Source organism: Pipistrellus kuhlii, unplaced genomic scaffold (genome assembly GCF_014108245.1).
Source record: "Pipistrellus kuhlii isolate mPipKuh1 unplaced genomic scaffold, mPipKuh1.p scaffold_m20_p_3, whole genome shotgun sequence".
Lineage (NCBI taxonomy): Eukaryota > Metazoa > Chordata > Mammalia > Chiroptera > Vespertilionidae > Pipistrellus > Pipistrellus kuhlii.
The window spans coordinates 67,238,145-67,253,988 of record NW_023425529.1 but is presented as its reverse complement, the minus strand read 5'-3'; the positions used below and the strand labels follow the sequence as shown (position 1 = coordinate 67,253,988).

The 15,844-nt window shown below is 37.2% G+C and overlaps 1 protein-coding gene across 1 annotated transcript in view; it reads right to left on the bottom strand.

Annotated features, from left to right (window-relative positions):
- The window catches only part of OTOGL (otogelin like), a 149,981-nt gene that overhangs the window by 38,580 nt on the left and 95,557 nt on the right, over positions 1 to 15,844 (bottom strand). The window contains exons 34-41 of the mRNA XM_045588285.1: positions 14,581 to 14,698; positions 8,513 to 8,592; positions 7,965 to 8,024; positions 6,026 to 6,093; positions 2,352 to 2,529; positions 1,956 to 2,098; positions 1,380 to 1,403; positions 1,187 to 1,279 (exon numbers count right to left, since the gene is read on the bottom strand). Of these exons, the coding sequence (XP_045444241.1) occupies positions 1,187 to 1,279; positions 1,380 to 1,403; positions 1,956 to 2,098; positions 2,352 to 2,529; positions 6,026 to 6,093; positions 7,965 to 8,024; positions 8,513 to 8,592; positions 14,581 to 14,698 (764 nt within the window). The remainder of the gene's footprint in view (positions 1 to 1,186; positions 1,280 to 1,379; positions 1,404 to 1,955; positions 2,099 to 2,351; positions 2,530 to 6,025; positions 6,094 to 7,964; positions 8,025 to 8,512; positions 8,593 to 14,580; positions 14,699 to 15,844) is intronic.

The following is a 15,844-nucleotide window of genomic DNA, read 5'->3' as shown; positions in this document are numbered from 1 at the left end:
TGAGGCCAAAAATAAACCCATCTGCCCAAATGCTTACAATAATAGCACACCAGGTTTGAGTTCACTTCTCATTCAATTCCTGTAAATATATCAACCTCATAAAAATCAAAGGTATATATAAATATTATACAATCATTCAAAAGGACCGCATTCATATATTTTTAAAATTTTACTTAAAATTTAGCACCTTGCTAATTTAGGATTATTTTATTTATTTTAATATATTTTTATTGTTGATAGTATTATAGATATCTCCCATTCCCTTGCCCCTCCTTCTCCCAGCCTCTACCCACCCACCCCAGGTCTTCACTATCCTCTTGCCCATGACCATGGGCTATGCAAATAAGAATATAAGTTCTTTGAAGGGTTATTTTATTATTGTTCCTAATCTAGAGACTGTTCCTATGTTAATGGAACTGCTTTCAGAAAGCCTATAAAGCCTCAGTTATTTCAAGCAAAAATATATTTTACACATTATTTTCTTATATTTTTGAGAGAGCCATTTATATCTGAGTGAGACATCTGGCTTATAACTCACTCCTAACTGATAAATATATTCCTTTTTATATTATAATGCCTTTTTATATTATATTATAAAGCCTTTTTAAACATTTTTCCCTCTAAAACTAAATAGATCTTTTCCAATGTTTATATATCTTGCCCTTCTTTAGTATATTTCAATAAAGTTAACTATCCCTTTATTTTTTCTTATTTTGGTTATCACTTAATTCACTGACAAAGTCATGGCATCAACATTTCAAAACTACTGCTTCCATTTATTCTTTTGGTGGTCTTCATGCTGATATTCATGGCTACTACTCTTTTCAACGTTATAATCCCCCCCTTCACATCATTTCCATTGTGTTTAATTTGGAACATGAAGGTTAACTCTGACACTAAGAAGAATGGCCTCTTACCTTATCCAAGAAGGCTTTAGCACATTTCACATGGCTGTTGCAGCTAACCTCACAAGGAGAGAAATACTTGCAACAGTTGGCACATTAAAGAAAGAGGAATGTAATACTAAGAAACATTTTTAGGCTGCCCATTGAAAAGAATGATTAGACATAATAGCAATAAAACTCCACTGATATGTTTAATTTTCCTTTTTTTTGGAAAAAATTGTATTTATATAATTTCTTAATTTTATCCAAGGCAAGGATATTTTTAAGCTTTGTATTCTTACCTTTCTTGCTGCCCGATAGACAAGTATTTTGTGTATAGATGTTGTCAAATTTAACCTTTTAAAACAAAGTCCAGAGATTCTTTCTGAAGAAGCCTTATTTTGGGGGGGAAAGGAAAAAAAAAACTTTTGTAAAGTTGCTAAACACAATTTTTTGCAATAAACAGAAGTAATTTACTAAACACTTTAGAAATACTACCTTTTGAAAGGAGTCCTCATTCTGAAAAGAAAAAAGCATAAAGAGAAAACATTTTTAAAAGAAAAATATTACTTGACTTTTAAAAACATTTTTAGATTACTATTATATGCCTCTAACTATGTTAACATGAAACATTTTTTTTCTTTTAAGTACTAGAAGATAAATGTCAGTGAGTTCTTGTGCCCCTCCTTACTCTAAGATACCTTAGAGTAAGAATACTGTTGCAACATTCTCTAGCTGGAGATTTATGAAGAAAGAACAAAGGAATGGAACTTAAGGGAGAAGTCAATAGAGGAAAAGGAGACATATGTAATACTATAAATAATAACAAAAAAATAAATTTCATTCAGATCTTAAGAGCTAGAATATATAAATGTGCAATGATCTCATTTGATTATTCTTCTTTTCAATATAGATTAACAAATTTTTCTAAATTATTATCATCATGTTAATAATTCCATCTGCTCAGTATTACCTTTGTACTTCTCACTTAGTACATCTCATTGGTTATGAGAACTATTGAACTATTTACTAATAAAATCTATGTGGGAAGAAAAAAATAATGGAACTTACTTGATTCATGGAGCATTTTTCAATATGAGCAACTATAATTTCCCCAGGAATTCGTACTAAGATATAAGAAGCCATACTATATAGTGCTGCATTGTTTCCATCAAATGTAATAATGCTCAATTCTGACAACATGGAACACCGACCTAAAAAAATAAAATGTTGGAGAGTCGATTTTCTTTAGTTACTAATTATTTGTATTTGTAGTGACAATTGCTTTAAATTAGTTTTATCATGTTTGACAAAAAGCAAATCTAAAGGTTACATACTGGTAACCAAAATCATAAATCAAATGAAGAATGCTCAATAATAACTTTGGCTTGATGAGTTGATTGGCTCAAAGAATTACAACCTCCTCCTGATTAAAAATTGATAATCATGTAAAAAATGCAAACCCACAAGGACATTCCCACTCAGGGCAGCAGATATCAGTGTTCACTTGAACAGGCCTTCCCCGGAAACCACAGTCAGGCATTTCCAAGTCCTTTGGGCAATTGAGAGACCAGTTGTACAACTGCCATTCCTTATTAATGCATATATATTGGCTGCAATTATAGACAGGATCAAATTGTTGAGGCTGTTGTAAAAAAGAAAGAAAGAAAGAAAATTGGTGATTTTCCCCCCATTTTCAACTTATGTTTTCAATTATTTTTAAACTAGAGGCCAGGTGCATGAAATTCTTGCATGGGAAGGGGAGTTGTCCCTCATCCTGGCCTGCACCCTCTCCAATCCGGCACCCCTTGGGGAATGTCCACAGGGATCCGGCCTCAATTGGCAGTCGAACATCCCCCTTGCAATCCAGGATCATTGGCTCCTAATCACTCACCTGCATACCTGTCTAATGCCCCCAACAGGCCTCCTCTGCTGGCCTGGTCACTGCCAACCATGCTTCCCTGCCAGCCTAGTCACCACCAACTGCCCTTCCCTGCCAGCCTGGTCACACCCAACTGCTCTCCTCTGCTGGCCTGGTCACCCCCACTGCCCTCCCTTATGGGCCAGATTGCCCTCAACTGCCCTCCCCTGCCTGCCTGATCACCCCTAACCCCCTGCCAGCCTTATCTCACCCTTAACTGCTCTTCCCTGCTGGCCTTATCACCCCTAACTGCCTCTGCCTTGACCCCCACCACCATGGCTTTGTCCAGAAGGAAGTTGAACATCTGGAAGATGGCTGGTTGACCCAGTCCAATTAGCATATTACTCTTTTATTAGTATAGATTTTTTTGCCTTTATCCCCTTTAGGCAACCCTCTGTTTGTTCTTTGTATCTATGGTTCAGTTCTATTTTTTTTTGTTATTCACTTGTTTTTTTATTTTGTATTTTTATATTCCACATATAAGTACAATCATATGGTATTTGTCTTTCTCTGTTTGACTTATTTCACTTAGCATAATACTCTTCTAGTCCATTCATGTTGTCACAAAAGTCAAGATTTCATTCCTTTTTAATTGCTGAGTAATATTTCATTGCATATATTTTTTAAATGTTCCATTCACATTGCTTTTAGTGTATATTGCCTACATATGACAGCCTTTGAAAGATGAATAGTTAAAATTTTACTTCAACTTTTTGTTGATGTAACCTTTCTAAAATACTCAGTATGGACATTTTATTTCCGCTTTATCTCAATATTGACTTGATATCAGAATTGCCCATGTACTCAGAAATCTGAGAAAATTGAAGTCTTATCCTAATTTATGTAGCTTAGTGTTTTGCAAGCAGACTTATACAGTGGCTCTCAACCTGTCATATTACATTGTATAAAGTTAGTACTGAATCTAATCTCTGTTAGTGTAATTTTTTTTAAATTACAACTTAATTATATCTTAATATTTCATTAAAATTTCATATATGATGTCAATTTGACTGTTGGGTAGAATCATTATAAATTAACTTTTATACATAGCTCACAGACTTCTAGACAAACAAGAGTTAAATAAGTGGTGCATTTTTCAGTTTATTAATTACATTCTATTTAAATCATGGTAATAATTATAGCAATGATAAACATACCACTTATTATGCTCCCCATTGTTCAAATTAACCCATTTCAGTTCTACAACAATAACCCTCTGAGTTTGTAAACTTTAAGTTTAGCCTACCTGTAAATCCTCAGATTTTTTATATCTAAAAGGAATCTCAACCTTTATACGGCAAAAGTGAACTCTTGGTTATAACCAATCATGACCTTTATTTCCCATAATTTCACCATCCTAATTAATGTCAACTTTACACTTCAGTTGCTCAACGCAAAAATTGTAGATTCATTGATACTTCTCTTTCACTCACACCTCACATCTAATCTTTCAGCAAATTCTGTAGCTTCTATTTTCAAAATATATATTGCCAAAACCGGTTTGGCTCAGTGGATAGATCGTCAGCCTGAGGACTGAAAGGTCCAGAGTTCGATTCTGGTCAAGGGTATCTACTTTGGTTGCAGGCACATCCCCAGTAGTGGGTGTGCAAGAGGCAGCTGATCAATAATTCTTTCTCATCTCTCATCGATGTTTCTAACTCTCTCTTCCCCTCTGTAAAAAAATCAATAAAATAAATACATGAATAAATAAATAAATAAATAAATAAATAAATAAATAAATAAATAAATTATTTACTTACTTACTTAATAAATAAATAAGTCCAGGCATTTCCCATCATCTCCACTGCTGTCACCTGGTCTCGGCCACCATTGTCTTTTGCCTAAATTCCTGCAATAGCCTCCTAACTTATTCTATTGTCTCTTTTTACCCTGCTCTCAACACAGCAGCTAACATAATCCTGGAACAAATTATCTCAGGTAATACCCCTGCTCAAAAATATCCTATGTGATATCCTGTCATTTATAATCATCTACAAGGCCTTACATAATCTAATTTACTTACTGCTATTGTATTACTTCCTTACTTAATAGCCTTGTTGTTAGGTTTTCTTTGTGTGTTTTTTGTTTGTTTGTTTTTAAATATTTCAGGTGTTCCCTCACCTCAAGGCCTTTGCACTTGCCTGGAACACTATCTGGTTCTCTACATGGCTCACTGTCTCAACTTCTTCAATCTTTTACTATGAAACTAGAGGTCCCAGGCATGGATTTGTGCACTGGTGGGGTCTCTTGGTTGGGCCTGTGGCGATTAGGTGTAAACTGTCTCTCCAACATCCCTGAGGGGTCCCAGACTGTGAGAGGGCAATTCTCAGGTGAGGCACTGTGGAATTGGGCTTCCTCCTCTCTAGTGCCAGGTGTGTCACCGGAGAACCACAGTTGCCAAGTCAGTGCAGCTTGGCAGCTCCTGTGTTGAGCATCTGCCCCCTGGTGGTCAGTGTGTGTCATAGCTACCAGTAAGAGGGAAGGATGGACACTTAGCCTTTTATATATATAAATCACCTCATTAGTGAGAACTTTTGACCATATCACTAAAAATAGCTTTATTTTTCTGCTGAGCAGCACCCTCTAACATTTTTTATGACTCAGGAATGTATTTTGCTCATTGATTATCTCCAAACCTCCAATAAAATGTAAACTTTATAAACACAGAAATTTTTGCCTGCTTTTATATTGTTGTATCCATGGTATCTTAATAGAGGGTGGCCAGAAATAATAATGTTTGAATAAGTAATTACTTTATTAGAACAAATGGCATATTTGGAGTAAAGATATAAGTGCTCACATCTCAGCCCAGAAAATTACAAGCTCTGGATTCAATAACCTTATCTTGCTTTGTCTACCATTGTATCTTTGTCATCTTACACAATGTCTGGCACATAGTAGCTACTTAATAAATATTTTTTGAATGCATAACTTACAGAGAAGCCCACACTAGATAGCTATTTATTAAAGAATCACACTTAAGTCCCCATTTGAATTTTATATTTTTTAGTGTGACCAGGCCTAATTAATAAGAAATATCTGGGTCCATTTTAAAAATATATAATTGTTAAAATGGTAATGCATATTTCTTATTATCTTTTAGCAAAGAAAGACTAGCGATCACACTGAAAAGTTTAATAGCAATTGGATAATGATACAGACACGTGAACACATGCTACAAGAAAAGGACACAATAGGTAAAGAGATTGCTCTTTCTTACCTCACATAGCAAACCTGGGGTGGGTGTGAGCATGTCGGACACAGGGACTTCCGGTGGAGAAACCGTTTCTGGACCTGTTAGAAATGAAGATGCCCTCTCCGTTAGTGGAATAATAGCCATTATGTATGGAATTCATATGTGGCAGAGACTCTGCTATAGTATATAGATTATTTCATTTATTCCCACAAGAACCCTGTGACATAGGTGACAATACTCTTGTCATTTTACAGAGAAGGAAACTGAGGTGCAGCGAGATAAGCTGGTAAATGTTGGAGACGGAATTCAAACTCAGAGATTTTTATTCCAGAGCCCTGGCTTTTAACTGGCATTTCATATAATAATAACAATACCTCTTTCATAGAGTTCTTATAAGGATTAAATGTATGCAAAGAACTTAGTCCAACGCCTGGTATGTAATTAGTACTCAATAAATGGTAGCTAATGAGAATAGTAGTGATCGTAGTACTGTGATTATTATTTTGAAGATGTCCCAGGACTCATTAAAATTTTCAGTAATTGCCATTGTCTCTAGAAGAAGAAAAAAATCCAAATTTCTTAGGAGGGACTCTGTGATCTGGCCCTGATCATCAGTGCCATCGCATCCCTCAGCTCAATTCCCCTCGCACTACATGCTCAAGATGCATCGACCTGCTTGAAATTTGTAAACAATAATATACCCGGAGGCACTTTAAAACCGTAGCAGAAGCGGCCAGGCCAGAAGAACTGCCTTGCACATCTTATGTCTCATATCTTCAGAGTGTTGCAACTGGGCAAATAACCTTTGGATTGAACCTAGGGCAACATTATGTTCCAAAAAAACTGTTTGCAAAGATAACAAAAAAGCAGTGGCAACTCCTGGACTGATGACTACTGGACTGAAAGTTAAAAACATTGTTTAGAATTAACATCACTATGTTGTTATCTGCACCGATAGAAATGCCTTCCTTCTATTGATGCAGTTGTTTCCCTGCCCTTTCTCATAAATCCCAATTGCCTTTGTCTCCAAGTTAGACACTATTTGGGCCTCTGTCTGAATCAGTGCATCCGGAATGACTATTCTTGTTTATCTCAATACATTTCTTGTTGCCTCTCACTTTGAAAGGCCTGTTGTTAGGTTGGCAAGTTCCTCTGTGTGTTCTGGTCTCTCTCAGTTACAGGCTTTTGCACAGGCTTTCCCTTCTAGCTGGACATACACTTCCTCTACCTCCTAGTCTATCCAACTCCTACCTTCTGAGACCATACTTCAAAATTAGTACAAGACGCCTCCTGCCTACTGCTTGTATTACCCCAAGGTAATATCAAAATGACGTATGGGCTAGTAGTGGTTTTAGGGTAGAGGCTGTGTCTTAATCACCTCTCTCCTGCCCTTCCCCCAGTGCCAGGACACTGCCTAGGAGAGTTGACCCTCGATTAAATCTTGTCAAATAAATTGAAGAATAAATATCTGAGCTTCTCTAAATTAAGTTTGTCAAGCCTCGCTATGAGTAGATTTATTCAATCCTTTTCTGAGGCAAATTTCATAGGGAGGGAGAGAAGCCAGAGTGTGGGCCCAGAATGCCCCCTCCAGAGGCTGGGACAGACCACAGGAACAGGAATAGAAGTGATTAAAGGATGATGTCCTTTGCATTAACGTATTTTTAAAGACGACCTAATCACTGTGAAATTTTAAGTAGGATTTGGTAAAACCTAAATTCTAGGCAAAAAAAAAAAAAAAAGTGCGTGGAATCTTTGTTATCTATACTCACTGGAGGGGGGAAAGAGGTGGACCAAACACAGAAGCCATTTAGAAATGGTGTTACACAGACCCAGTGAACATCTACTTAACAAAACAACTGGCAGCTAGGTTTTCCAGGGGATAGGAGAGTATTAACACCAGCCATTGTTGTAAGTGTGCCAAGACTTAAATTACACAATGCTATTCTAGTGTCTACAGTTGTACCAATACCAGTACATATGGGTAGCGATAGCTTACCTGGTGACATGGGAATCAGAGGTATGCCTACAAAGAAACAAAGAGACTTTCCTTAGTTCTGTTTCAAGTGAGGCCCGCATAGTTCATAGTTTAGCTTCAAGGAAAATGTGTGAGGAGAGAGAACACAGGAGAAGTGTTAGGGGGAAGAATTGCATGCTTTGAAAAATAATTAGAAATGAAAAGACAATGCAAAGGCTATTGAAGAAGAATCTTACGAAAGTATATTGTCCATCTAAGACTTCTGTTCACAAGTGTGGAATCTCTGAGGGGAGGTGGGGGAGGATGGATGGGGAGGTAATCAACCAAAGACCTTGTATGTATATATGCATAATCCATGGAGAGAGACAATAGGGTGGTGAAGGCCTGGGATGGGGGGTAGGGGTGGGCTGAGGGAGTCAATGAGGGAAAAATTAAAATAAAATAAAACTTCTGTTCACAACCACTTGCCATCACAGAGAAAAATATGCTCAAGTGTTTTACTTTTCCAGAATAAAGAAAATAGGGTTAACACTTACAGTCTCCTGGATAAACACATTTGAGGGTGATCTCATCAAGGATCATATGTCTAGGGCAGTAGGGCAAGCATCCTTCAACCCTTTACATTAAAAAAATCAAAATGAAAAAAGTTTATCATATAAATTATACTGCAGTTAATATACCATACAATCAAGAAATATTTTTCCTAAAATTCTCCCATTCTTCTTGTCAAGAAGTAAGGAATGCCCTATTTGCTACCACTCCATCGTTCCTCATTTTACACCATCACAAGCTAGTGGATCATAAAGAAGTATCATTCATGATTAAAACATAATTTGAACCCAGAACATTTAGCATACATTTATGTTTGGGCACATTAAGGCCATTTTCTATAAATCAGTAGAAATACAGAAGAATCATTTATTGTTATTTTAAACTACATTCATTATACTTTCTTTTCTTTTTACTGATTTAAGAAAGAGGGTAAGGAGAGAAACATTGATGTATGAAAGAAACACATCAATTGGTTGCCCCTTGTCCCGCATCCATGTATCCAGACCAGGAATGGAACTGGCAACCTTTCGGTGCATGGGACAGTACACACAAGCCAAGGCTGTTCATTGTACTTTCCATTCCCATGCAACTCCACTCATCCAAGCAGATAGGCATAGTCTTTGAACCATCCTTGCCTTAACGATGTTGATAGAACAAAAACAGAATCTCAGTGGCTTGACTTGCCTAAACTCACTGAAAAGACATTAGGAATCTCTGGGTGAAAGGCATGGAGGCGGGACATTTCTTTGAAAACAGGGTGGGGAAGGGTAGAGGCCACAGTTCTCAAGGGCATCAGGGCCTGTGCCCAAATTTTTAGCAGTGTGGCGTGAGAGGAGATGATTTTAAATGAGCCTATGGAGACCGGGAATCAAACTCAACTTCTGACAGATAAATAGAATATCTCTGATGCATAACAGTTCTTTTAATGAGTATATTACAAAATAGGAATAACTATTTACATATGGCCTCTATGGTATGTTAGTTGGTATCTTTTCTCATAAAAAATACAGTTTTCACTGAGTCTCTTTATTTTTAAGACTTGATTTTAAGCCCCAGATTAATTGGTCTTCATAAGGCTCCCCAGTTTTTGTGCATGGCATAAAAGCAAGTGATCCCAGACTTCGAGAAGTCATGGGCTTGAGCAGCCTGGGCCAGAGACAGGAGGAACCATCCGGAATGCTTTTTACTAAGGGAATAAAGCCAAGGTGATAACTGAGATTACATATTGCTTCCCATCTTGTTGGGGCTCAGAATCCATTTATTCTGATTCAAATGAAATAAATGCAATCTTGTGTACAACCAGTCATTGGATTCAACCACGCTTGAGAGAATTAATGCAAAAATTATTATAAAAAATCTTGCTTATCTGCCTCTCATATTCACTAGATGGTTGTAATAATGTTTTAACATTTTAAAATATGTCTAATTGCCTCATATGTAAAGCAAAGAAATTTGAATCACAAATACTCAAGTCCTCTTTAATTTTCAGGAGGGAAATGAACTAACTTGAAACTAAGGGTTAGTGCTGCCACCAGAGGGTACTTGTTCTTGGGAGGAAATCCAGACAACAGTAAAAACCAAGAATAGCCTATGTCTCTTTTCACATGAGTCATATTTAGCTATCTCTTGGATGCCTCCTTCAAAAATGATTTTTTTAAACATAAACAGTTTAGCTGTTTATTTTATAAAATAAAATAAAAATTTGAATAACTCAATTTTACCCAGTATATGATATTCCTATTCAACTTTACACTTTGTCAAAAAAAAAAATGAAAAGAAAAATTAAAGTTACTATTATAGATTGCTAAAAAGATAAGGGTTGGTTGCTTCTCATTAAGTTAAATAAATATCATTTTTTATAAAACTCAATTATTTTGCAATTGTTTTATGCAAGTCAAAACCAAAGGACTCCTCTTAAAATATTTTCCTCAAACTAGTAACTTATTATTTCAAAATGTTTTCCTGATAGGTTCCTATTTATCTTGTCATACAATTGATAATCTATTCAACTTCTGACAGATAAATAGAAAATCTCTGGTGCATAATGGTTCTTTTTTAAAAATATATTTTATTGATTTTTTGCAGAGAGAAAGGGAGAAAGATAGAGAGCTACAAACGTTGATGAGAGAGAAACATCGACCAGCTGCCTCTTGCACACCCCCCACAGGGGATGAGCCCGCAACCAAGGTTCATGCCCTTGACCGGAATCGAACCCGGACCTTTCAGTCTGCAGGCCGAAGCTCTACCACTGAGCCAAACCGGTTTTGGCCATAATGGTTCTTTTAATGGGTATATTACAAAATAGGAATAACTATATTTACATATGGCCTAAATGATATGCTAGTTGGTATCTTATCTCATAAAAGTTATAATCTCCACTGGATATTTTTAGCACTTGATATGTGCCATAAATTGCAATCATCAAGAACAAAGGTGGTGATTCTGTGGGAGACATGGAGGAGAGGTACAAAGCCATGTTGAAGCCCAGGTCAGTACATGAGTCTCCCCTCAGGGCTTAGAGTATTAGGAGGAGAAATAATTTGGCTCCTCAGCATGGGAAGGGGGAGAGGGATAGAGAAAAAGGCAGAGATGAGAGACAGTTTAGCAGGGGTGAAGTTTCATTCTGAGACTCTTTCTGCAACCTAACCATACCAAAAGAGAAATTCTGGAATAACAATGGAAGCACTGAGGATCTGGATTCACACACCTCAGAGATGGGTTATGTGGCATAAGAATTAAGACACTAGTCAAATGCCACTTCAAAATATTGCTTCATTCCCTTCCCAGTACCAGGGCCAACCCTGCCCTGTGTTCCTTCCATGTCTTCCTTCTTTGGTCCCTCCCTCCCTTCCTCCCTCCCTCCCTCCCTCCCTTCCTCCCTCCCTCCCTCCCTCCCTCTCTCCCTCCCTCCTTTCCTTCCTTCTTTCTTTCCTTCCTTCTCCAAGTGCACTCCTCACTATGTTTTTCCCCAGGCCCTAATAGCTTCAAGGACATACATAGGTCTATGAATGTGAGGGGTCCCAGTGATTGAAGACTTCTCCTTTTCAGAAAACTTGTTTGGTGAGGTTTTATTTTGGTGTTTTTTTTGTTTTGTTTTTATTTTAAGAAAATAAGCAAAAAATATAATTTTCTCTCTGCCCCACCAAAACCTAGATACCCAACAGGGTGTGGTGGTTTAAACCCCGGCTCCACTGCCTACAAAATGTGACCTAGACCAGCACTTTGTTTAACTTCTTTGTCTCAGCTGACTATCTCCTCTGACAACAGGAATAATGAGATTACCATTTACAGCATTTATTATAGCACAGTGCATTATGCTGTCAGTAACCTAATGAGCCAGCTGTCCTTCTTCTAGGCTAAGGTGACCAGACATCCCACTTTTGATGGGACAGTCCCAATTTTTAACAATTTGTCCCGTGTCTCACGGCTTTTAAAAAAGTCCCGATTTTTTGAAAGAATGCACCACAAGCTAGGGAACGGCAGGAGAACAAGAAGGGAATATATGGTTTTCGGCGGCCATGTGGCTATTTAGCCAGGATATGAGTTCTTTATTATTTTTGTTAATTTTATAATGTTAAACTTTAATAATAACAACTAATGTTGAGATCTGATTATCGAGAACTGCTTATCAAAGTTTGCATTGTTGATCAGTTGTTAGAATTCAACCACCCTTGTTTGGACTTAATGAACAATGGCATTTTTTGGGATTGGCAACGACGAAAACATTTTCTAACTGTCTCTCAGACGATACACCTCATACTGTGTGTGTGCTACTAAGCTAGTTAAACAAGTGATGTCATTACAAATCAGCTATTCAGATAATTTAGGTAAGTAATTTATTTTTTTATTTTGTAAATATATAAATTTTTTTGAATTTAGCAGACAGTACTCATATTATTTATATTTTATAGTGGCGGCAAAAAGTCTAGCACTGGCCTTGAAAGTGACACTTAGGACCATACATAATTTTTATTTATTTATTATATTTGTAAATTGTACTTATGTTGAAATTTTTAAAAAATATATTACAATACTATTTTTGCATTCTATGAAAATTTTTGTTGCTCCATATAGACCAAATTTTTCATCAAGAACCACCCCCCTACCCCTCCACCCCCCATCAATGGTGTCCTGCTTTACCAATGTTAAAATCTGGTCACCTTATTCTAGGCCCCTTTCATGATTTGCTCCTTCCAAAAGACTGAGCTCATTTAAAGAGCAGGTCTGTCTCAGGAATTATGTCCAGGAACTTTTCTAGTGCCAATATTTGTCACAGAATAAAAGCCAATTAATGTCTAATATAAACTAATTCTTTAAAAAATATTCCCTCCTACCATTGTTCCATTTCTCTGTTCTCCTTTATAGCAAAACTCTTAAAAAAACAAACAAACACAAAAACCATTGGCACTCTGTCTCCATTTTGCCTCTCCCTTTTCCCTGGGTTGCCCAATCCAAAGAACAATTTTCAGTTTCCATTTTAACATCCCCAGAAGCTGCCCAGCTGGCATGGCTCAGTGTTCAAGCATCAGCCTATGAACTAAGAGGTCAGGGTTCGTTTTCCAGTCAGGTTATGTGCCTGGGTTGTGTGCAGGAGGCAGCTGCTTTCATCATTGAAGTTTCTATCTCTCTCTCCCTTCCTCTCTGAAATCAATAAAAATATTTTTTTAAAGTTAAATTAAATTAAATCCTCAGAACCAAATTCCTGACTTCTCTTCAATGCTGTTCTTCCTTTCTTTGCCTTACTTCAGTAAATGACAATTGAGCCCTCCCATTACATTACATCATTCAAATTTGCTGATTTTTGATTATTTATAATTACAGAAATGACAGTTTCATATTATTCCACCTAAAAATTGCTGAGACCAAAACTTCAGTCCTTAACCCCTCCTTCTCTCATAATTGACATTAAATCCATCAGCAAACTCTGTATCTCTAAATTCAAAATATATCCAGAATCTGTCCACTTCTCAGAACCTCCAAGACTACCAACTTCCTTTCATGTCTTGTTTGTATTACTGATCAGTTCTGCTCTTGTCTTTCCCTTTGCCCAATAGTCTATTCTCACTACAACAGCCTCAGCAAACTTTCTGTGAGCTCATGGACACGGGCAAGAGTGTAGTGATTGTAGGGGAGAGGGGAGAGAGTGGAGGTGGAAGGAGGCATAGCAGGGATAAGTGCTGATGGAAAAAATAAAATAAGCTCTCGCCAGTTTTGCTCAGTGGATAGAGCATTGGCCTGTGGACTGAAGGGTCCCAGGTTCGATTCTGATCAAGGGCACTTGCCTGGGTTTCACACTCGATCCCCAGTAAGAGATGGGCAGGAGGCAGCAACCAATGATTCTCTCTCATCATTGAGATTTCTCTCTCTCCCTCTCCCTTTCTTTCTGAAATCAATAACAATAAATTAAAAAAATAAGAAGAAGAAGAAGAAGAGAAAAAATATAATAATAAATAAGTCAGATCATGTAAGTCTTCTGCCCAAAATACAGCAGGGCATTACTCAATTAAAAAAAGACAACGTCCTCACAACAGGCTACGCGGCCCTAAGTTACTTGTCCACCAGATTCTCTGCTCTCATTTCCTTCCTCTCTCACTCTCATTCGCTTTGCTCCAGCTAGCCTGGCTCCTTATGAATCCCCACACATTCCTAGTACAGGACCTTTGTACTGTTCTCATACTGAAAGGATCTCTTCCCAGGTATCCACAAGGCCAGGCCCCTCTTGCTTCAGATCTATGACCTGTGAGTACGTTCTTCCCTGACCATATGTGTCAAATATGCACATGCCTCATGAACTCTGTCTCCCTCACCTTAATTTTTTTTTCCATAACACACATTGCCACCTAATGACCTACTGCATTATACATTTACATTTTTATTTGTTTATTCTCTGCCTTACCCCAACAAAATTTAAGCTACATAAGAATAGACATTTCATCTATTTTGTTCACTGCTATATCAGATGCAGCTAGAATTCCTGGCACATAACCAACCCTTAACTACTATCACTTGTATGAAATAAAACAAGGTTATGGGGTGTTCAAACATGACTTACGGTGGGAGAAATTTGCATGCCAGCGCTTCAGGATCACTACACGTTTTAAAACAGGGAATGGCGCACGGTTCGTATCTCCATTCACACATCCTCCTGTAAGGCACTGCTGCCTGGATTTCTAGTGGAAAAAACAAAGCTTAGCTTATGTATATTTTTTATGTGCAGCTTGAAAAGTGATGATTTGTGATAGTAATTCTCCCAGGAATTCTTCCACTAACGCTGTGGGAAAGGCAGGGCTAAGGTAAAGCATTGTAATTGTTGGCGATTAAAGCATCTCATATTCAGGTTGCATATCTAAATGTTAGTCTCTCTTTCAAATATTTTAAAAAGCAAGGTGGGAAGAGGCCTAGGAAATTTTTAAATCTTCTTCCTTTCTTTATGTGTATTCGGTTCCTATCAATCTACATTTGATAAAATATTAAACACTTGTTCAGAATTTTATTTTTTACCAAGTAATTTTTTATCATTATATTTTATCCTTATAACAACCGTGTTGAATAGGTATTACTTCCATTGTATTAATAAGAAGTTGAGGCACAGAGGTGCCAAGTAACTTGCCAAGGTCAAAGAACTGGAAAATGGCAAGACCAAAAACCGGTTGCCTGGCATCAAACCTAGGGAGAACACTCCATGTTTATTCTTCTCCCAGAACTTAGCATAGTACCTTGTACATGGTAAGTATTATCTGACACACAAAAAAAGAATGGATTTTAATAATTCATGCTTACAGTTATAAAACCTCCCTTGATTAAAGATTTTTCTCCTGTAAATTCTGCTAATACTCTCCCTTCCCCACATCATAGACCTCTCCTACTGCAGCAGTCCAAAATTATCTCTGCAGAGCTCCATAAGAGAGAGCATTCAGGAAACAGATTGTTTCTTGGTCTCTGGATGCAGAATTCAATTCCACGAAATGGGAAGGAAAATAATACTCTTGGGAAGATATCTATGCATATAAAGTTTAGCATGATGTTAGACATGCTGGGATCATGGGTCTGGGAGAGGATTGGTTCCAAGATTAGAGTAGACCCCTAGCATTTATTAAATTTAGGAAGTCCACAGAGATCCATTTCTGAGATTTTGATGATGCCATTGGCTATAGTTGTCCACAGATTAGGTGGAACTGCTGGGTCTGATTCTAAGGGACCACATTTCTATATTGGAGGGGATATATAGGTTTGTAAAATTTTGACCTTGAAGTAAATTCATGTGAAAAATATCACATCCTCCCTATTGAATGTTGTATAGGCATGTCTGTGGTTCT